Here is a 24,035-nt window from a genome sequence, read left to right on the forward strand (position 1 = left end):
AAGAAGTCAGTTATAATTGTGTATCAGGATGTATATAGTACTCTACTGGGAAGAGCAACCTTTCTTAGAGCTGGAAAATATTCCAAGGATGACACATTTTTATTACTGCTGTCATGTGCAGTTAGTGGGACTGCTCTAGCAAATTTTTGCAAACAAGAGTGATTGATAGTGTCCAAAGCCAATACAGAAAGTGCCAGAACTGTCTGCCGCTTTTCTTTGAATTCTTCTGGTCCAATCAAATATATCTGCCCCATTATAATTCTCCAGGCCTTACTATTCCCTCCCAATTTTGGATGTTTCTCCTGACATTTCTTTCCTCTACTCATCTTTCTCTATTTTCTCTTTTTGTCATGCTTCATCACTTTTTCTGCAACCAGACTAGTGTTTTTATTTTCCTTTACCAGGTAATTAGCTGTTAGCTAAAAGAATTTCTGCTATCATTTATGTCAAAATATTTTGCCAAAAATATTTTGTTCTTCCTCAGTCATATTTTTGAAAGAAAGGTTCCAAATGAATGACTACAAAATGTCATCTTTCTAGATATTATTTACCTTTCTTGAAAGTAATAGAGTAGGCAAACCTATTTTGGGGGAGGAAGGGAAGTAAAATGCCCCCATTCCCCAGTTCTTAATTGTCAGTTGCTGGTAATACTGTAAAATTTAATGATTCATGTAAGCATATGAGTATTCACAATAAATCACAGTTATGAATAAGTCATGGTTGTCAAAAGGAAATGTGTAGCCATTCCAAGCCGTCTGCCATTAGAATGCATCGAGGCAGCTGTCAGCTGTTTTCTTGTAATTAAACAGCCAATGAGCAGCTAATTAAGACATATGTGTATACAGAAGTGGAAGTGGGTATGTTAATGAACTGTAGGAATCAATTCATTAACTGAAAATTGTCAAAAGACCAAACATCAGCTCAGCATTTCAGCCTCTGCTGATCTGAAGAGAAAGCGTGCAAAGGATGAGCCAGTGACACCAGCCAAGCCCACTCACTTCCATGCCCGAGACCTCCCTAACAGTAGCAGTCAGTTTGATACCACAGCATGGAAGCCTAGATGTCATACAGTAACAAAAGGTTGAAACTATCAGTGATGCTGATGAGAAAAACTGTATTGATATTTCAAAGGTTTTGTTCAAGCTGAAGTTGAAGAGGTCTTTTTGCCCATTTCAGAAAACTGATATTCTGTGCAGTACAAAATAAGTAGTTCTTTATGTCAGAAGCAATAAACAGGACTTGGACAACCAATAGACCCAAATGTTTCCTTTAAAAAAAAACTGCTCCTTGTCATAGTGCTTTTTTTTTTTTTTTTGGTATCAATATGCCAGATATATCATTTAACTATCCTCACTTTTCCTTGGTTCTAGAATGGAAAGCAGGAGCAGAGGGGTGCTGCAGGCAGAGAATTAGAAATCCAATAGTCTACAAAATATTTAACAAGTTCTTGAGAAAACATTGGACAGACCCACTAATGAATCAACAAGCATTTTTTAAATAATCTGATAGAACTGAGGATACTAGAGGAAGAACTTAGTGAAACAAGAAGAAAATGGATGGAAGACATTGCGACATGCTAGAAGTGGGAAGCAAATGTAATTTAAACTGTTAATGTAGATGGAGGCACAGGTTCAGTAGATAGAGCACTGGGCCTGGAGTCAGGAAGACCCGTCTTCCGAAGTTCAAATCTGGCCTTGGACTCTTACTTGCCTTGTGTCCCTGGGCAAGTCAGTTCATCCTGTTTGCCTCAGTTTTCTCATCTGTAAAATGAGCTGGAGAAAGAAATGACAAACCACTCCAGTATCTTTGCAAGAAAACCCCCAATGGGGTCACAAAGAGTAAGACACAACTGAAAATTGACCAAATAACAACAAAGTAAGTGTAGTGTTAATGAAAAGAATTCTGGACTAGAAATGCTGATCCCGTGATTCCAGTTTTGTGTTATCTAATTCTGGAGTAACAAGTCCTCCCTTATCTGAGCCTCAGTTAGCTAGTTCCTTTATAGAGTGAGGGGAATAGACTAGGCACTTTAGATTAGACTAGATCGCACCTAGGTCTTAGGTTCTGTGATCCTATAAAATAAATGTTAGGAAACATCAGAAAGCAAGCCTCTCTTAAAGAGCAGGCAGGAGGAGACTCTTAAGAGGATAGAAGCTCTTTATCAAAAAGTGTCACATAGTTCTTGCCAGCAAAATGTTTTGTAATTCCCAAACTGTTCCTTTGTTATAGTCAGTGGAAGGCACAGGTAGGCTAATGTCCTTGTTGTTTTTTATTAATCTTTGGTGCAGCCCCTAGGTACTAGGAGGTCACCATAATTAACAGTCCTGCACCACAAGAGTTATTGGGCCATTGGTTAAATCTGACCAGATCTACACCCACAAATTCCCATGTCTTTTAAATATTAAAAATGTACCTCTTTATTAAAGTAGCCCAACTCTAGCAAGATTTAAACAAGCTCTATTGTTAATCCTTTACAAAAAATAAAAGTCTGAAGGTGCATATTCCTGTTTTTCTTAGCATATTTTTAGCAGTCACCTATAGGAAAACTCACGGGGTCTTTAGCATCCTCTGCCACATCCTCATTTTATAGATAAGGAAACTGAGGCAAAAGGGGGTTGTGACTTGCCTTGGATCCTCTATTTTTCACTGCCTGACCTCTCCCCTTAATGGGGTCAAGAATGCCTCCCCACTGTCTTTTATCCTGCCCTCCAGCTTGCATGTTTTGCTTTTGGGGCTTTTGGCTTGAGAAACCCTAGAATTTTCTCTCAGCTGCCAGCTTGCTTCCCTGAGGGAATTTTCTCCCTCTCTGCACCCTGAGTCTGTCAAGATCCTGTCATCCATCCTTTTCTCTCTCACCTGTTTTCTTAAGAGCTTGAACAGCTCTCCTTCTAAATCTTTGTTCTCTAAGACATTGTAAGGAAGGCCCACCCCAACACAAGATCATTTCTTACTATCCTAAGGAGATTTTTTATTTGTCTTTTAAAAAGTCACTGGTGAAAAGCTTTGGGCACACCACTGTTAATATAAAAGTATAGCTTCAGTTTCTAGGTTCTTGTGTTTGCTGTAAATTTCTGACAGCTAATTATTGCTAACAAATGAAGTACTTTATGACCCCTCTGGGTGTAAGGCTTGTGGGTTGGGGGGAGGGAGATACTACAGTGCAAAAGGACTAGTTTTTATCTTTATTTATATACCAGAACTTAGAGGACTGCAGATTTAGAAACAGAAGGAACCTCAGTGGTCATCTAATCTATCCCTTTATTTTAAGAGATGAGGAAACTGAGATCCAGAGGTGTTAAGTGTCTTGGTCAAGGTCAGACTTGTCCTAAGTGGTGGATGTAGAATTCCAAGAGTCTTCTAAGTGCCTTTGAGGGACAGAGTGTAGAAAGAACAAAACCAGGGACCCTGAGTTCAAACTCCATCTCTGCTTATTCCTTGTATAACTGTAGGAAAGGTCACTTAACCTCTCTGAGCCTCAGTTTCCTAATCTGTAAAATGTGAGGAGGTTGGACTATAGGGCCTCTATGGTCCTTTCAGTTTTAGGTCTAACATTCCTGTGAATGTATGCAAACAAATGTTTACTGTCGTCTTCAGAGCAGTGCCCTTGCAAGGCTATACCTATGCTTTAAAAAAGCATTGGAATTCTTCTTCCTAGAATTTGGAAAAATAGCTAATAAGTATTAGGGGCTAAATCTGTTAAATAACATGGATGACCAAGTAGGCTTTAATATTCATGATCTAAGCAGTCACTAAAGTAATGAGACTGATTTGGTTCTGTGACTCATAAACTGGCTCTGATAGCAGTTCCAAAAGAGTAGTTTAAAATAAAAATGTTTGGACTGATGACAGCATGATTGTAATCATGTTTGGACTTCTGGGGTGGCTAAATGACAACTCTCATTTATAGTAATAGCTTGCTACACTTTTAAGTTTACAAAGCACCTTCTTCATAATGCCATGAAAGAGGCCAAGCAAATGCTATAGCATAACACCAAAACAGCAAGAGTTCTGAGTCTGGAGTGAGAGGACCTGGGTTCTAATCCTGCTTTGAATGTTCATTTCCTCTGTAATTTTGGACAAGGCTTCCTTCACTTCCCCAGGCCTTAGTTTCCTCATGTTTAAAATGAAGCCATTAGACTAGATGGCATCTGGGGTCCTTTATCGCTTTATAATCTCACTTTGACAGATGAGGGAACCAAGGTTTTGAGATGTTAAAAGAGCTATCCACCATCACATAGCTAGTAAGAGTCAAAAGTGGAGGTAAAACCCAGATTTCCTGACTCCCAAGTCCAGTACATACACTGTTCATTTATATCATTGAATATGATATATTAAGTCTTGTGTTATCAGAATCACAAAAATGAATCTCATTACTTTATAGCCAGACAATTTTTTTAATTGGTTTCCCTGTTTCTTTAACTGTTAAAAAAAAAAAGCCATTTAGTCACCCCTTAGAGGTTCAGCCTTGCAGGGTTGATTACCAGCAAGCAGTGCTAACATACCAAGACTTTATTAGTACTGATTGCATTACCTTAGTTTAGTGTCTAAAAAACAGAAGGTAATTTTTTACAGTGTATTTGTCATGGATCTAACTCCTACTTAAGAGAGCTAGCCTTCAATTCTAGCCTTCACATTTTGAAAGCTATAGAGAAATTAGAAAGAGTACAGAGACAACCTTTAAAAGGTGATATCTAGCCCATATTAAAAAAAAAAAAAAGACTATAGGAATTGAGACTCAGTCTCTAGAACAGTCAAGGCACCAAGCTGGCTCAGTGAATAGAGTGCCAGGCCTGCTGTTAAGAGGGCTTATCTTCCTGAGTTCAAATCCAGCCTCAGACACTTATTAGTTGTGTGACCCTGGACAAATCATTTAACCCTATTTGCCTCAGTTTCCCCATCTGTAAAATGATCTGGAGAAGGAAATGGCAAACCACTCCAGTATCTTTGTCCAAAAAACCCCAAATAGGGACACAAAGGGTCAGACATGACTGAAAAATGACTGAACAACAGTGACTCTGGAAGAGTGGAGGGTGATAACAAATCATAAGTTGATAGATTTAGCCCTGCAAGGAGTCTTAGACAACATCTAATTCAGATCTTTCATTTTAAGAAGTTAACAATGGCCTGAGAGAGGTTAAGGATCCAGTGTTGGGTAACACCAGATTGCGCATACCTCTGTGTGGTATGTGTGTGTGTGTGTGTGTGTGTGTGTGTGTGTGTGTGTGTGTGTGTGTCTGTGTCTGTGTCTGTGTGTCTGTGTCTGTGTGTGTGTGTGTGCCTCTGCTAAAGTCTTACTGAGCTGCTTCATGCTGGAGGTGGGGGTTGACGTAGGGAGATCTAAGCTAGGCCAGGGCAGCACAAATTGTGGTAAGCTCTGTTGAACTAGACGGGCTTTGTATATGGGCCTGGTGACGCTCCTCCCACAATAGCCCTAAAGTGCACCTTAGCAAAGTTCAGTGAGGCTCATCATTAGGTTGGCCACAGGGTGATCACCCTGACCATAGCAGCTCTTAAAGGTCATCTGTTAAGTTACAGCTAGAGCTGCATGTGTGAAGAGAGTGATGGCAGAAATGATAGCGCCTTGATGGATTAACTGTATGGATACGTTGTCATCTATGTAAACATATATCAGCTGCCTCCAAAGGTTACAGTAAGCAAAGTGCTTTGTAAAGTGTAGAATGCTAGAGGCATGTGTGAGGAAGGGGCTGTGGTAGGTAAATAGCATGCCTCCCTCTGTGTCGTTGGACTTCCAGGAGTTCCTTGTTATATACTTCCCTTCTTTCTTCATGATAAACATAAAATGAATCCAGATAGTGTTTGCTGAGCCACCTGCCAGAGGTGCAGTGATCATTTCTGGGATTGATGTAAAGTATATGACAAGGACCCTCCCCTTTGGTGTTGACAGCCCTCAGGACTCACTGCGATTTTAATTTTTATCCACTTTTTGACAATTAAAAAGGTTTGTGAGACATTATTTCGGGGTACTTTGATCATTTTATTAATAATGCCATCATTTAAATAGAAAGATGAGCATTTGGCCGCCTCTCTCTTAGACCAAAGACAGTCATGGTGGTCCAGGCTCATAGCTAAAATGTCCTTTTGGAAGAGGAGTGGAAATCAACTCTGATTGGTTAACAGTTAATGAGAGAATGAATACAATGAGAGACTGGATTTGAACTTTGATTATGTCACCCATTTCTAAGTCACCTCTCCCTAACCTTGGGTAATCTATTCAAAGAATTTATGTCCCGCTCAAGCCTGAGCAGAACACAATGGCTACTCCAATCTGGATGAGATCTGAACAAGAAAATTAGTCCAATCTTATTACCAGCAATCCCCTTCAAAAGACTGAACTTTTTAATTTAAGATCAGGACTTTAGAAAAAGGGGGAAACTCTGGATCTCCCCAAATCATTGGTTATTAATAATCAATTTTCTCCACCTGTAATGAGCCTGTACAAAATTAGGCTGGTCCTAAGAGGACAGACAAAGAGTGTCTTCAAGCCAAATTTACCTTCTAGCTGGGGAAACTGTACAAGTAGGTACTAGGAGCTCGATTGAGTTCCACAGCTGAGAAGGTACCAGAAAGGCTATACTGTTTTGTAGGCAATGTTGTGTAATGATCACTGGGCCACTGGGGGAGGAGGAGGTAGAGGTGGGGAGGGTCTGAACAGAGAACACTGGGTGGAAGAGGTCAGCCAGCTTTTGCTTTGAAAAAGCTGTCCCTAGTATTTCCAATACATTGACTGTAGGCTTTGGACTTTCAGGATCCCCGTGTAGCTATGGGAGCTATGTAAGTAGCAAAGAGGAGCAGAAGGGGATTGAGGCTAAAAGCAGTGGTTTTGTCAGCTTTGAAAGACAAAAACTGCAAATGCTTGTGATTCACAGGCGTACCATAGCATTATAAATTCTCCAGACATTTCCAAGGCAAACTGAGGTACAGTAATCCCTACCTCCTTTCAGTTATTTCTTTCAGCTTTCATACTGGTCTTATGGGACGTGAGCTGCCTTTGACATTTCATGGTCTAGGAGGACATATGATATTATTTGCCTTACCTCTCATATCCTCTCCTCTCCCCTATGGGATATCCATGAATTTGGGCTTGGGATGAGCAAATACTCTGGTCATCTTCCCTCACTACATTACTGGTTTCACTAAAAGTCTGCCTGCTCCTTTGTCTATGATGTTTCCACTTCTAATATTAATCCTTTGAGTGGGTGGCCTATGTATCTTAACAGTATTAAAATCGTCACCTCTCTTCCTTTTTGAGTATCAAGGAGTTTTCTCTGGGCACATTATAATTAAAAAATTAAAAGAAAATTTACAAACCCCACTAGGTAATCAATCTGTCAAGAAGTGTGGTACTAAAGAGTTCAAGTACCATCTAGATACACAGGATAAAGGATGCTGTTCAGTAGAGAATTGGCTATGCTACCAAGTAATGCTATGACCTTGGGGAAGATATTTCTTCTCTCTAGGTTTCATTTTCCTAATCTGGGCAGTGAAGGGGGCGGACTAGATTGATTTAAGTTCAACATATATTTATTCAATGCATATATAAGGTTTTTTCTTTGTATGTCTGCTATCTTCCCAGTCTCCCCAGGCTCAATACTTAGGAATCCTCCTCAGCCACTCGCTGTCTCTCACTTATATGCAACCTGATGCCAAAGTCTTTCAATTTTACCTTTGTAACATCTCTGCTTCTTTCCTTTGATACTGCCAGCACTCTGGTGTTTGTCCTCATCACCTCATGCCTGGACTATCACAATAGTTAACAAACATTTATTAAGTAGCAGATTAGTAAATATATATTAATCACTTACTGTGCCAGGTAGCTAAGTGCTAGGGATACAAGTACAAAAAGAGACAGACAGTCCCTGTTCTCAATGATCTTACAGCCTAATAGGGAAAAACAACACATAAAAGAAAGCTGAAAAGCAGTGGGGAGAGGGGGACAGGGGCTCAGGGACCTGATTCAAGGTTGTGACAGAAAAGTTAAAGATGTTACACAGTAGTGCAGCCAGATAAGAAATGAAGAGATGTTCTGAGCTGAACTCCCTCCCTTCATGGCTCTGCCCACCAGTCAATGTGAGAGAAGGTGATAATGAGGTAGAATAAAAAGGCTGATGGGATCCTGCAGGATGAGGACATTTCCCAGTATTGAGCTTCCTGGGGCATAGTGGGAAAGTCAGAGAAGTTCTAGAGTAGTGCAGCCAGATGAAAAATGAAAAACCCTGTGTGCCAGAAACTGTGCTAAGCAAAGGGCTTACAAGTTTGGGGAGGAAAAAAAAGATAGTGCCTACCCTCAAAAAACTTACAGTCTAACAAAGGGAAGACAGTGTCCAAAAGAAAGCTGAAAGGTGGCAGAAGAAGATGGAGCAAGTGGGAAGAAAACAGTAAGGGAATAAACATTTATTAAAAGTCTGCTGTGTGCCAGGCAGGGCAGTGAGGTGGTGCAGTGGATAGAGTGCTGGGCTTGGAATCAGAAAGGCTCCTCTACATGAGTTCAAATCTGGCCTCAGACGCTTACTGGGTGACCTTGTGCAAGTCACTTTGCCCTGTTTGCTTTAGTTTGTTCATTGGTATAATGAGCTGGAGAAGGAAATGGCAAACCATTCCAGTATTTTTGCCAAGAAAACCCCAAATGAGGACACAAACTGAACTGAAACAAGACAACAACAATACAAAAGCTAATTGCTTTTACAGATATTATCTCATTTGATCAATAGCATGCAATAGTTTGCTGGTTGATCTGCCTGCCACAAGTTGCTCCTCATTTCAGTCCATCCTCTACTCAGCTGTCAAAATAATCTCCCTAAAGTGCTGGTCTGACCAGGGCATCCCCCTACTCAATAAATTCCATTGATGTCCTCTTACCCTGATCAAATTAACAAATCATAAAACCCTCTTTGAGGTGTCCATAGCTTTTCATAACCTCTTCACACGGACACACACACACACACACACACACACACACACGGACACACACACACACACACACACACACACACACACACACACACCCCTTTCCAGGCTCCTTACAACTTATTCCCCCAGGTCCCTATAATCTGGTGACACTGTCCTCTTTGCTGTTTCTTGAACAAGACATTCCCTCTCCCATCTCCAAGAATTTTAACTATCTTCCATACCTAGAATGTTCTCCTTCCTCATCTTTATCTCCTAGCTTCTCTGGCTTCCTTCAAGAAGCATCCAAAATCCAACCTTCTACAGGAAGCCTTTCCTGAGCCCCCTTAATTTTGGGACCTTGTTCGTATGGATAATATTCAGCTTATCCTATATGTAGTTTGTATATTGCGTCCTCCATTAGACTGGGATCTCCCCAAGAGCAAAGACTTGTCTTTTGCCTTTCTTTGTATCCCTAGGGCCTAGCACAGTGCCTGGCACGTAATAGGCACTTAATTAATGTTTATTGACTGACTAATTAATTAAAGGTCAAGAAAAAGAAGTGAACCTGATTGAAAAGTCAGCAATCATCTAATTCACTCCCTCATTGGATGGATGAGGAAACTGATGTCCAAACAAGTGAAGTGACTACACCTAAGCTGCACTAAATAAATGAGCTAAAATAAGCAGAAACATTTCCGTGCTGTTTCTGGGACCCAATGCCAACCAGGATTTCTGGTGTGGAGTTATCATTTAAACTTTGGAAAATAGAAAAGTATATTCTTGTTTGGTTTGATTTTGTGCAATGACTATTTTAGAAATATACAGAAAACACAGGTGAGTGATTAATTTCTTTCCATTTCTTTTCCAAGGGAATTTCTTTTAATCATCAAAGGCTACAAAGAAGGGACCAGGTCCAATACCCCTTATGCAACCCTGCTGAAATTAAAGGGAGTTTTGCATGTGTAAGAACTGTAGAATTGGACTCAGGAGATTCATTTTGCTCAAGAAAAAAAAATAAACACTAGCTTTAATTTCATTAATGATTTTCTAGATGATTCCAATACAAGTTTAATATTAATGCCATTTAGTATACTGTCTTTAGCAGTGGATAGATAAAACTGATAATAACCTATTGTTTTTGCGTTTTGTGTCTAAAATCACAGGGCTTTTTCAGGAGGAGTCAGCAAAGTAATGCCACATACTCCTGTCCTCGTCAGAAGAATTGTTTGATTGATCGAACTAGTAGAAACCGCTGCCAACACTGTCGATTACAGAAATGCCTTGCTGTAGGGATGTCTCGAGATGGTGAGCTCTACCAATTTGAGTTCTCTTCCTAGAGCAGAGTGACACTCTTTCTTAGGATTGAGATTGTTAAAAGACCTCTTAAAATATGAACCAAGTGCTTCCAAATATTCCCGTTTCATGTTGTAACATAGGTGTTGATCCAATTTGCTGCATTTCCAGAGAGTTGGTTGGTTTAAGCTGATTCAGTGAGGGTGGTAGGACACGGAAAAAGTGTCAGAACACTTTCAAGGTAGACACTATATGGAGATGCATTGATTAAATGTAGGTGTAAATCTTATTGTCTTCATGCTTGGAATTCCCATTACATTTTGCCAGATGACTAAGAAACTCCCCCAAATTTATAGTTTTGTAGACAAATGCTTTATCACAAAAGGTTTATTGACATTCAGAGCAAATCACTTTTGACCTGCAGTGCATATTTTGTACACACAAAGTATATGAGAATAAAGCAGAGCTTGGATCAACAACAAATGTTCCTTTCATTAAGGAAAAATATTTTAAGAAGGAGAAACCATCTACCATCCAATTATAAGACATTTTAGATTTGCCTAGGAAACTATCTTAAGTATATAGAATAAACAGCAAATTGTAAGACAGTCATTCAAATGCATGGAAACTGGGCACAAAGCACATTGTGCACATTTGAGGTCATTTCATGGATGATCCTTTCATGAGATTCAATTGAATATAATGTCTTTTCTAAGAAGATTTCTTTTTAAAGGACTACCCTGTAGAAATTAACTTCAGCTTACTGGGCTTGCTTAATGTCTAACAAAGTTTCCTATATTGATGGAATTAAATATTTAGAAACTCGTATGGACTTGCTTCTTATGTAGATTGCAGCCCACAGTGGCAGTGGTGTACGTGTATGGCTCTTGGAATATGAAAGAATAAAACTGAAAATATTTGGAGCTGACAGATGCAGGTCACAAACAATTTACACCATATTCTTAGAAATTCCTGTGATGTGCAATGCCAGCAGATTTTTTCTTCTGTTGGCACTGAGCTGACAAAATTAGGTGTTGCTTGGGAACCTGTAAATTAAAGTCGCAGGATGAGAATATATTTTCTCAAGAACAGTTTTTCTTTCTTATTTTGAAAGGTATTATTATGAAGGCTCTGTAGGGTAAGACCGAAGTTACTGTGTAGTTGTTGTACATATGGAACAATAACAATTCCACCTAAATTCATTCACTGGATGTAATGGGACATGTATTTTTCAATGGTTTCAGTAAATATGGCCCCGAAATCTCTAGATTTTTTGCAAATGATAAATGGTACATACTCTTTTGGGTTTGAGGTCAGGTTTTATACTTGAGAAATCATGGGTATCTAGGTGGCAGTAGACAGAGTGCTAGCCTTGGGTATCAGGAAAACCTGAGTTCAAATGTAGCCTTACACACTTATGAGCACTGTGACCTTGGGCAAGTCACTTAACCTCTCTTAGTCACAGTTTCTTCAACTGTACAATTGGGATAATAATAGCACTTATCTCACAGGGTAATTGTGAAGCTCAGATGAGAAAACATGTAAAGTGCTCTGCAAACTTGCAGCGCTATATAAATACTAGCTCTTATGGACCTACACCCCTGGGCCGTATTCAATCAGGCTACAGAATGGTCTGCTTAAGTTTTGCTACTTTTCCACCCTATGACTGATGTTCCATCTGAATCTTTTTCTTCTATGTGGAAAAAGTAGTAGTATATTGTAAGTGTTCTTTGGCATAAAAAAATGTCCCACAACCATCTAGTGTGTTGACCTAAGCCGCCAAACTCATTTTCATTTTTCTTCCCCTGAAACGATAAGGTGGAGGTTAGATGAATTAATTCATGTTTTCTATATCTAATTTCTAATTATAATAGCATCAGTAATACTCAACAGAGTCTTTTTGCCTACTTCTATCAAGTGGAGAATTGTGATCTTTTACAGGAAAGATTCAAGCTAATAAATAATTTTTGCTCAGTGATCTGATTGTTTCAGGAGAAATAATTGTACAAGTTAGATGATCCCCAGATAACTTCCCTAATTATCCTCTTCATTTTGTACCTAGAGGCACATCCCAAGGGAGAAACACTGAAGTCAAAATTCAAGTGTTGATAACTTGAGACCAATAATAGCAGAATGGTATTGTACACTTTCTGAAAAGCACAGCCCAGTTATGCTCTAGAGTCTAGCAAATCAGAGATCTTCTTTAGATTAAAAAAAAAAAGATGCTTCAAAATAAGGAGGAAAATGAATCAAAACTAGAGCACAGAATGGAGTTAGAGTATAAAAACTGACCCAAGAAAAGGGAATAAGCATTATTATGTGCCAGGCACTATGCTATATGCTTCACAAATATTACGTCCTTTGGTCCTCAACAACAACCCTGGGAGATGGGTGCTATTATGATTCCCATTTTACAGTGGAAGAAACTGAGGCTAACACAGGTGTTGAGGCTAGATTTGAGCTCAAGTCTCCAGGGCCAGACCTCCATCCACTGTGCCATCTAGCTGCTCTATCCTAAGAAATTATTGGTAATCTGAACACGGAACTAAGAGTTGGAAGACTGACTTTTGTCACTAAGTCTCCCAATGTAAATATTCATTCTCTTTGTTTTGGGCTGAAAATTGGAGAGAAAATGCCTTGTGCCATGTTTGGGGGGTGGGGGATGGAATTATAATCAATATATATTGTAATATTTAACCAGTTATAATCAGCTATCCATAAACTATTTTCTGACCACAAAGAGAGAGAGAGAGACAGAGACAGAGAGAGGGAGAGAGAGTGTGGGTGTGTTTATGTGTATCTAGACTTGCAAATGGGTAAGATTTGAGTTTGAATCTTGCCCTAGATGCTCACTACCTAACTGTGGGAATGTCAGGTGAGGTTTCTGAGTTGGAGTTTTTTTTTTTAATCTGTAAAATAAGGATGTTAAGACTTGCAGTGATAATATTCAATAGCATTTTCATAGCAATTTAAGGTTTGCAAAGGACTTCACATGTTATTCTGTTTGCTCTTACAAAAACCCTGGGAATTATTATATTATCATCTCCATTTTATAGATAAGGAAGCTGAGCATGAGAGAAGTTAAGTGATCAACTCAGGTCCTCCTGACTCCAGGGCTGGTGTTCTATCCACTATGCCACCTAGCTACCCCAGTTAAATTCTCAACTGTAGGTACTTGGCATCAGTTTCATTACCATATAATCACTACCCTATTATTGTCCTGAAGATGTGTAGAGATATTAAGAAAAAAATGATAATATATCAGCACACACTTGTGTGTGTCTCATCCTGTCACTTTAATTTACAGGTTCCCAAGCAATACCTAATGTTGTGTGTGTTGGTGTGTGTATACACACATATTTGTTTGTTTTAGGCACATATACATACATGTATGTACATAAATGTATACACACATATATGCACACATACATATATATATATCTACGTTTGTGCATCTCTCCTTTTTTCTCCCCTCCAGCTGTAAAATTTGGTCGGATGTCAAAAAAGCAGAGGGACAGCTTATATGCCGAGGTACAAAAACACCGAATGCAGCAGCAGCAGCGAGATCACCAGCAGCAGCCCGGAGAGGCAGAGCCACTGACTCCTACCTATAACATCACTACCAATGGGCTAACAGAGCTTCACGATGACCTCAGTAATTACATCGATGGTCATACCCCTGAAGGTAGCAAAGCAGACTCTGCAGTTAGCAGCTTCTACTTAGACATACAGCCTTCTCCAGATCAGTCGGGTCTTGATATTAATGGAATCAAACCAGAACCAATATGTGACTACACACCAGCATCGGGCTTCTTCCCTTACTGCTCTTTCACAAATGGAGAGACTTCTCCGACTGTATCCATGGCAGAATTAGGTAATACCAGAGAAAAGTTTCCATAATTACTTTAATAATGCCCTTCGAATGAAAAGTTAACCCATTTAGCTTTCTCCTGATGAGTGTGCTGTTAGGAATTACAGCAGACCTTATCATTTGGGGAACCCTCCAGTTCCATCCTGTGTAGCCATATCCTCATTATTTAGTCAGTTATTGAATCCACTGTGAATCACCACGAAAGGTAAGGAAATGTGTTGTCTCCAGCAGGAAGTTCAAATTCCACAGGAATTTTTTAGGTTTAAGAAGTGTTACCATTGATTTCTTTGAGATATTTCCAGTTATTGCCATATTCTTTAAAGAGTTAAAAAGTTATAGACTTGGGATTCAGGAAGACCTGAGTTCAACGGAGATGTAATTTTGTTTACTGTTCCACAAATTTTGGTAATGGATGTTAACCACCCAATCTGTTCCCTTTACTCACTAATCACTGCAAAAATAATGGTAAATTGTTTATGGCTGTCATTGTTAGAGTGCTTTAGATTAAATTTAGACAGGACTGTAAAAATGAGAAAACAAAATATCCTCTCTAGGAAATTCTCATTTGCCATTTTGATTGGATTTAAAGTATTGTACTATTATCAGGAGACTCTTGATAAGAACCTCTGTGGGGTTTTAGTTGGATCTGCTCCTGCTGGTGATTCCTTACTCACGGTTCTAATCCTGTGGGACCTTTCCATGAGTTGCTGTGGAAGTGATTGATCTGTGACATTGAGAGAATTAAGACTTCAGAGGGGAAATTAACAGCAGGAGCAGAAAGACTTTATAAGCAGTTGAAATCCTCATTTGCATTCTGTACATTTGCTCTTCTTTTGGAGACTTTCTCCTGCCTTTTCCGTATCTTTCCCCATTAAATCTTTTTTTTTGTGGGGAAAAGAGCAAGTTTTTGTGGTCCATAAAAGCTTTCTGAAAATAGAACAATGGATTTTTTTTTTTTTGCAGTTCATCATTGATATTTGTTTTATGAATCTAGATCCATAAGAGCATTTTTTAAGCTTCAACTCTAACCAGTGAATAGTGTTAAAGGTATCACCACATCTTTTTTAATTAATGGAGAAACTTCTGAACTAGAAGACAAGTTATTTCATTGTTGTTTTCCTTGAACTGGATCCAGAACTTTTTAGCTTATAATCTCAATTGGCCCTTAAACAGTAACGTGAGAAAAGCAAGATTATAGAGATAAGCAAAGATTCGATTGGAAACTAACATTCTTTTTAATGACCTAAGATTGTTTTAATTTTATTGCCATATCTCCATAAATTCTATTTGCTCTTTACTGTTCTCTGTTATATTTAGGCATAGTATTGTTGCTTTAACACACATAACTAAAGAAACAAACCACACACCAAAATTGCTCTCATTATTTCAGTACAGTGGGAGTTGGGACCCAGTGACCTGAGTGTTCCTGTAAGGTACTCTTCTCCAGGGTCTTTAAAACTTTAGCACAGTGCTTTGCATAGTAGGTACTGTATAAAAGTTTACTCCCCTTTCCTTTCCCTTCCCACTAATAATCAGTCTGAAATGTAGAACTAAAATAGAATTAACTTGAAAAAATGTGTAATTTGATTTCAACATCATATTTGAATAATTTTGATTATTTTTGTTCATTTTAAAATTTAATTTTTAAGTGTTTCTGTTAATTTTTTGTTAATTTGAAAATCAGTTCTCCTTTGAACTCAGTCCCTTGAACGTAGTAAGACACTTCAGTCTTATTATTCAACTGAAATGCAAAACTAGGAGGATTACCATATTATGGCAGGAACTAGCCAAGTACTGATGTTCTAGAATTTAAGAGAATTCATGCATTTTTTTTAAATTGGTGTTCAAGTCTTAAAACCTTAAGTAAATGAAATTCTATACTCACAATGATGTGATGTCAGAATAACTTTTGTCATTAGATTTTAATTAGCAAATAGCAATTACAGATGTGATATTATAGTTTAACATATGCTACACTACCAGTTCATTCGTCTCATAATGATTTCTAGCCTTCTAGAGTGGTATCTTATGCACCTCCTACTCCACCTTCCTGTGTTTTTAATGGAAACACTTCTAAATTTCTAGCTAGATAATTTGGCTCCATCATGAAGTTCTATATTTGGTTTAAGCACAGTCTAACAGCCCTGGAGACTTGCGTAGAAAATGAAAGTTATTTTCTTTTCTTCCTATTTCCATAATTGAGAAATAAAACATTGTTGAAAGAAATAAACTAAGTTCGCAACTTTTCATCGGTGTGATATTTTTTATTTGCTGAATTAGAGAGACTTTACAAAGAGCAATACAGCTTTCTAAAAGCCCAAACTTAATCAGAACTTAGCCAATAAAGAGTTTGTGAGTTATTATCAAAAACATTGTAAGATACTGACTAGTGAGAATGTGTCCACTGCCCTCTACTGGTGAGTTGTTCACATGTAAACATTCAGTTGTACCCCTTTTAGAGACTGGTCTAGTTTATCAAGTATGTCAAGAAAGATGGACCCATTTTACATAATGAGATACGACTCATTCAGCTATTGACTCATAAGTAGGTGTATTGACTGCAGCACAATATGAAATTATACCTCCTCCTCCCACCCTACCTCCCACCCCTCATCATCTACCTTATGAGTCCAAGTCCTGACTAAAGTGGATACCATGTTTAAAGGACCATAGGGAATTTATTCCAGATTTATTGGGGCCAAGCCTCTGAGGCAGACTGGATCTATAGGGGCCTAAGGACAGCCTTTTTTACACAGTTCGGCTTGCCATATTCTCTACTGTTGGCAATAGCATTGGAAACTTTTTTAATAATCTGTATCAAACTCAGCTGATTCTACATTCAACATTTTCAGTGGTCAAATTCAATTTAAACTTTTATAAATATTTTAATTTATTTGAAAGTTATTAAAACCAAAGCAAATGTCTTTTCAAGAAAGCTATGTATCTTTAGAAGACAGTTCAATGGCTCATTTCATGATTTTGGGGGCATTATTACTTCCCTGTTATTTTATGTACCATTTTTGGTAGCTATTCCTTTCTGTACAATATCATTATTTTAAGGTGGCTTCCACACAATTCTCTTTCTGTTCAAATTGTAACCATCTCTGGTTAAATAGGAATTTTTGTTGGCAGTGTGGCCAAGGCAGCCCCCAGATTCATTCTTCTTCATGTTATATGTTTTTACTGGATATTCTTAATTAACTATTCTTTTCACATAACCTTTGAATTCAACCCTTCAACTCAATTCTCCGTGCTACCATTCCTTTTTCAGAACTTCTTTGCCTAACATCTAGGTTTCTGAAACAGCTTTGCCAGTGGTTTTTCTTAGGTCCCGTCTGCCTTCAGCTACTTTCACATGCTATTACTGAACTAATCTTCAATTTCTCTCTCACCAAGCCTAAACTCTACATCTTGATATTATTCTTGGTAACTAGTTCAACTTAACTTATCTGATATTATTTCCCAGATAATGTTTTAATTTCCTTGATAATTTGTGTAAACACACACATACTGCCTCTTTAAATCCATTTTCAAAATCTTTTCAGGAATTTCCTCCTCCAAGAAGCATTTTCCAATTATCTAACATTCATCTCTCTCTTCTTGACCTCCCATGATATTAATTCTGTATTCCTTATATTACATATAATTATATTTAACCTTACACTGCTACACTACTCAATTGTTTTTGGTATGTAAATCTTGTCTTCCCTACAAGACAGAGATCATAGCATAGCTTGTTATATCTCTTACAGAATCTGATATACTACTAGGTACATAGTAGGCATTAATTAGATGCTCATTCAAAAGTTATATTATCTATTTCTATATTTGTCCAGCCATATAATTTTCTAATTTATGAGGACTAAATTCTCCCCATGTGATTATTTGCACAAGAGATACCTGTGCAGATCTCAGCCCATGAAAAAAGGGATGAGGTGCTACCTTAAGTTCTGAGGTCTCTTGAATACATCTAAAATGAATTGGTTTAATTTTCCCTCATGTTTTAGTTATGTCTGACTTAATGTTCATTCATTCTCAGGCATCTGTGTAGAAGGACAGAATGTTATCAAGGTCAGGATAAAAAGTTTCCATTCCTGTGCTATTGGCAAAGTCCAAATTCCTCAGTCTTGTCTTCCTAAACTGAGTGCTCAATGAATTGTTCATAATGACTAGCGGAGATTCTTGATGCTTTTTTAGTGCTATATTCCCCACTCCACACTTTTTTGCACTAAAACTTTTTAGATCATTATATATCATAATTTGGGGGAGGGGGCGGAATTCACAACCCCAGATTAAGAACTCCTGGTTTAATAAGCTTATTTGTTTTAAGTTATAAAAAATGCCAGAGTAATTCAAAAAAGTTTATTTGGTTTAAAGATTAAAAGGGGGGAAATCATTGTTCTTTCTGACCTATTTTGTTTTGTTTTGACTTAGAACACCTTGCACAGAATATTTCCAAGTCACATATGGAAACTTGCCAGTACTTGAGAGAGGAACTACAGCAGATAACATGGCAGACCTTTCTCCAGGAGGAGATTGAAAACTATCAGAACAAGGTAGAACCTTGAAGAATATTTTTAAAATCTCTTTTTAGGCCTCTCACTTAGAATGGGCCAAAGAGGTGAAGTTTGGGGGTTTGGATCAGGAGGTTTTGGGGAGTTTAACAGTGAACAAGGAAATATCATGTCCATCTTCTGATCTTATTTGGTTTTCATTGTGCCAGTGAGGTTGCACACATCGCTTTCAGCTTGTCAACAAATGAAGGAATTATGTAAAATTCAAAATATCTCTGTTTATATTTGTGTTTTGTTACATTTGAGAGTTTAAAGACCAGAAAGGTGGAGTAAAATAGTCTCAGGTTTAGTTTTCTTGAAGTTAAGAATCAGGTGTTTAGAGGGTGTGCAAAGATTTTAGAACATACCTATACCAAACATGTCCGTTCGTGGCTCAGACTTAAGGAGGAAGTTTTATAGAAGGAAGTAGAAACCCAGTGAGGTTAAGTTACCTGTCCAAGGTCATATATACTGAGAGTTAGTGATATAGCCAAAACTAAAATTCAGGTATCTAGTGATTTTTTTTTTTTTTGCCCACTTTATCATGCCAGCAGAACAAACCTGAAACTGACTGACCGACAGGTTATTCTAGGATCACACTTATATAAGGCAAGCAGCTGAACAGGTTAGGCTTTTGAAATGGCTACAGAATGAGAACAAGAAGGCACCATCACATTCTCAAAGGCTCAGTGGGATTGCCTCTATTGAAGCAATGGCGTACTTGGGCTTTTTGCTATTTGTGTTCATAACATCTCTTCTTTGTCTTTGTCCTAGGCAGGGAAAATAACACAAACAACACCTTGTAGGGGGTTAGGGAGAGAGGAATAAGAGGGCAGGACTTGAAAATTATTTTCCTGATTCTAAATTAAAATAGAAGAACTATTGCTTGCATATACATAAAGTATATAGAACACCTCTATACTACAACTTGATCACTAGAGTCCACCACCTAAGACAGATTTTAAAACATTAGACTGGTTAAGCCAATTATGCCCACTTTGTGGGTGATTTTGTATGGTAACCTGTTTTCTTTCTTTCACAGCAGAGAGAAGTAATGTGGCAGTTGTGCGCGGTCAAAATAACAGAAGCTATTCAGTATGTAGTGGAGTTTGCCAAACGCATTGATGGATTTATGGAACTGTGTCAAAACGATCAAATTGTGCTTTTAAAAGCAGGTATGTGCTTTGCAGGCAAATTTCAAGGCCCATTTCACCCTGCTTGTGAATGAAATGCTTGTTAAAGTGCAAGAGATGATTTTTTTCCCCTCTGCTGTCGTTAGCTCATGTTTCTTTAGCAAAAACCAACTTCAAACAGTTTATGTTCATCTTTAAAAATTGATTTATTCGTTCATTATGGGTTTTTTCTGAATGAATAAATGTTTGATATGTATTTGTATTCCTCAATTCTGGCAAAATTTATTTCTTTATTCTTTGACCCTGTGGGAAGTTTGGGTGGAGTGGGAGTAAAGAGGATTGCTTATGATGCTCAGTAGACTCCAAATTGCCATTTTTTAAAAATAATATGCACATATATATATATGCAGGTGTGTGCACATATAGGTTTGAAGCATTTTTCTTTCCCCTAGCAACACTAGGATTCTTCATAGAAAAGCAAAGATGATTCTAAGGTTGTAATTTATAAATTAATCTTCTTTTCTGTAAAACCCAATGATGCCTCAGTACAATCATCTTTAATGATGGTAATACATCTCACTTATTCAGAATAAATTCACGTGACTGTAGAGACCACCAGTTAAATTACATATAGTACCCATTACATCACCTGTACCACTGAAAAGCATACTTCCAATCAGTGTATTGGATTAAATTCCCTAAAGTATTATAAACCAAACCATTTTTGTCTTTATTTAGGTTCTCTGGAAGTGGTGTTTATCAGAATGTGCCGTGCCTTTGACTCTCAGAACAACACCGTATATTTTGATGGGAAATATGCTAGCCCTGATGTATTCAAATCCTTAGGTAAGAAAAAGGACATCAGAAAGAGATACTTAAAGAGATACTTAAATACTTGAATTGTTATTCAAAATGGAGGCTAGTTATTTGTAAGCTGAAAAATAATGTTTTATTCTTCTTTTATTTTGTACTGTGTCACTATAGGAAACTCTAACAAGCTTTTATGATCTTATATGTGGTACTCTAAATTCTTGTCATATCTAGACTAATATTAAGAGTTTATGTTATGTTCTTCTGCTTGTCTTCTAGATATTAAATAATCATATTCATAATGTAAAAATGGTTGACATAATTTTGATAATGAGATGTATACTGATCTTGAGATAAGTATAGGCAAGAATTCCAAATTTAGAAGAAAATAAGTTATTACTCAGAAATGGATGCTATATTAATACACATCAGTTTTAGGGAACTATGATTTTGTCATTGTGAGAACTTCCTCCACCAATGAAAATCACGCACTGACAAAAATCACTGCTCCTTGATATATTGATATCTGTTCATGTGACATCCATTTGTAATAATTTACAGTTTTAAAGTTACCTGAGGCTCATAGAGGTTAAATGAGTTCCATATGGTCACACAGCTAGTAAATGTCCAACTTAGTATTTGAATTTAGGGCTTCCTGATGCCAAATCCAGTACCATATCAATTCTGCTACAATGCCTACACACACACCATCCCACGTCACACCACACCCAGTGTATAGAGAGCTACTGCTAAAACATTTCAGCTTATTTTGTACATATAAAGCCAGGACACAGCTATGTTAAATTATATCTTTTTACTGGCAAATTCACAGAATATTTGTAGATTTTAATAATTTTGGAGTAAGCTAGGAAGCAAAAATGGGTGAAAATAATTGTGTATATTTTTTTAATCAATCCATAACTAAATTAATTTTCCATTAGAAATACAAATAAAAGCTGTAGTAGTAATAATAGCAGCTGGTATTTTTGTAACACCTTAAAGTTTGCAAAATGCTGTTGGATATCTCATTTTGCCCTCACAGTACTCTGTGAGGTAGCTATTGTTATCCCCATTTTACAGATGAGAATACTGAAGTAGACACTTTAAGTGACTTGCCCAAGGTCACACAAATAGTAAGTTTCTGAGGGTGAATTTGAACTTAGATCTTCCTAACTCCAGGTCCAGAACTTTATCCATTGTGATACCTAGTTGCCTCTAGAAAATTGCTATCGCCACTTCTGAATGTAGGTTCATCCTTTAATTTTCTCAGATCAGATTCTTACACCTGAATAGCCTCATCTTTTTTCCCTAGAATGTTAACCCAAATTCCAAGTCTTTTATGTTTTTTTTGACAGGTTGTGAAGACTTTATTAGCTTTGTTTTTGAATTTGGAAAGAGTTTATGTTCTATGCACTTGACTGAAGACGAGATTGCATTGTTTTCTGCATTTGTGTTAATGTCTGCAGGTAAGACTCATTTCTATTAACAAAAATAATAGCTTTAAAATTGTCCAGGCAAAGAATTTCTGATTTTGATTTTAGTAAGTATAACTTCCCTTTCCTGACTAGACAAAAAACATTTTCTCCAAACTGCTAAATAGGGATCCAGCAAAGTATAACATTTTAAATAATACCTTTAAAAAATAATTGTCCCACAGTGAGTCATACTGGTGGTTCATCTAGCCCAGGAGTGAGGAACCTGCAGCCTCAAGGCCACATGTGGCCTTCTAGGTCCTCAAATGTGGCCTTTTGAAGGAGTTGTTCTGTGAAGTTTGGATTTGGTCAAAGTGCCACACTTGAGGACCTAGAGGGCCACATGAGGCCTTGAGGCCACAGGTTCTCCACCCCTGATTCAGCCTGTATTCTATACATAGAGATTCCAAATGAAATAATTTGAATGGATCTTGTTTGCCTTGACAGTAAAAGTTGGGAATGTAACCCCTAAACATTCTACCATCTCTTAAACCATTTTGGCACTACCTTGCATAATTTTGTCCTACTCTTTATATTTGTATTTCAGAGTTATATATTTCCTGCCATGAAATATTTTATGCAATTGCATTATTTTTCTTGGAATAATTTGCTACTTTGAAGTCTTAGTAAAACTCTTAGTTGCCTTAAGTGATAGGATAGTTCAGTATTTGCCAGAGAGGACACTCACTCGAGTATGGATGTACTATGTAAACTTACAGGCCATAGTAGTTTCATCTAAAAATTTAGTTATCTTGAAAACTTAAGTGCCCAGGATAGTTTTATCTCTTTGTGTATATGTTGTCTCCTTTAAAATGTGAGCCTCTTGAAGGCCAGGGCTGTCTGTTTTATCTTTAAATACTTAGTGCTTAGCATAGTGCTTGGCATTTAGTAAGAGATAAATTAATGCTTTGTGATTGATCATCTACTTTTATGCATGCACATGCTAAATTCAAATAGCATATCCAGTTATGAGGAGATCTTACTTCTCTAAGAAGCAAGTTATTTCAGGGTCTTTATACATGCCCTATTTATTCTTTATAAATGCTTAATTGCTTATAAATAAATGCTTATAAAAGGCTTAATGGCCCAAGCCCTGCTTTACAAAATTCAAAAGGAAACTGTAGAGGGGATTCATCAGTCCAGAAGTATTTATTATGCACCTACTATATGCCAAGCACTCCGTTATGTTAAGTGCAGGGGATATCAATAAAGGCAGAAAGCATTCCCTGTTTTCAGAGATCCCACACTTTAATGGGAAAGACAACATGCAGACAACTATGTACAAACAGACTACAGACAGAATGAGCTGGAGATGATCTTAGAGGGAAGGCACCAGTGTTGTCAGGCTTTTTAAAGGGGCTTTGATAAATTCTATCAGAGAAACACAAGGACTACTCCTGGTTATGTGATATTGGAGGAATACTACAGCCATCTTCCTGCTCACTTTTAGATCGCTCGTGGCTGCAGGAGAAGGTAAAAATAGAAAAATTACAGCAGAAAATTCAACTAGCACTTCAGCATGTCCTACAGAAGAATCATCGGGAAGATGGAATATTAACCAAGGTGGGAGCCAGAAAGTCTCCAGTTGGTGACTCCTTATCTTAGACTATCTGTACTGTCTGTGTGTGTTAATAGTATTTTGGTAGGCGCTTTGCTAGTTTGTTTATTTGTAGTGATTAGTTGGAGTATGTTTGTCGGTACGTGGAAAAGGTGAGGAGTGAAAATTAAATTTATTATGTTTTTAGGTGGCATGAAGGTAAGTGAAGGGGGAGGAAGCTAGAGGAGAAATTTCTAACGGACTTAACTCTCTCATTCCTTGCCTACCATGCAAATACAAATTCAGTTATTTCCACAGATTCTGATGTAGGTAGGCAGGTCAGATGATGACTAGGGCAGCTAGGTGTGATGCCTAGCTAGATAGAGCACTGGACCTAGAGTCAGCAACACCTGAATCCAAACCAGCCTCGGTCACTCCCTAGCTATATTGGTAAAGCTC

At 37.7% G+C, this 24,035-nt stretch overlaps 1 protein-coding gene across 3 annotated transcripts in view; it reads left to right on the forward strand.

The window, feature by feature from the left end:
• Positions 1-24,035, forward strand: part of RORA (RAR related orphan receptor A) — an 887,404-nt gene that overhangs the window by 853,665 nt on the left and 9,704 nt on the right. For all 3 annotated transcript variants that reach the window (XM_072616450.1, XM_072616456.1, XM_072616463.1), the window contains 7 exons: positions 10,071-10,212; positions 13,679-14,074; positions 18,506-18,627; positions 19,667-19,799; positions 20,496-20,603; positions 21,923-22,033; positions 23,490-23,602. In XM_072616450.1, coding sequence (XP_072472551.1) covers positions 10,071-10,212; positions 13,679-14,074; positions 18,506-18,627; positions 19,667-19,799; positions 20,496-20,603; positions 21,923-22,033; positions 23,490-23,602 — 1,125 coding nt within the window. The remainder of the gene's footprint in view (positions 1-10,070; positions 10,213-13,678; positions 14,075-18,505; positions 18,628-19,666; positions 19,800-20,495; positions 20,604-21,922; positions 22,034-23,489; positions 23,603-24,035) is intronic.

Source organism: Notamacropus eugenii, chromosome 1 (assembly GCF_028372415.1).
Source record: "Notamacropus eugenii isolate mMacEug1 chromosome 1, mMacEug1.pri_v2, whole genome shotgun sequence".
NCBI classification, from domain to species: Eukaryota; Metazoa; Chordata; class Mammalia; order Diprotodontia; family Macropodidae; genus Notamacropus; species Notamacropus eugenii.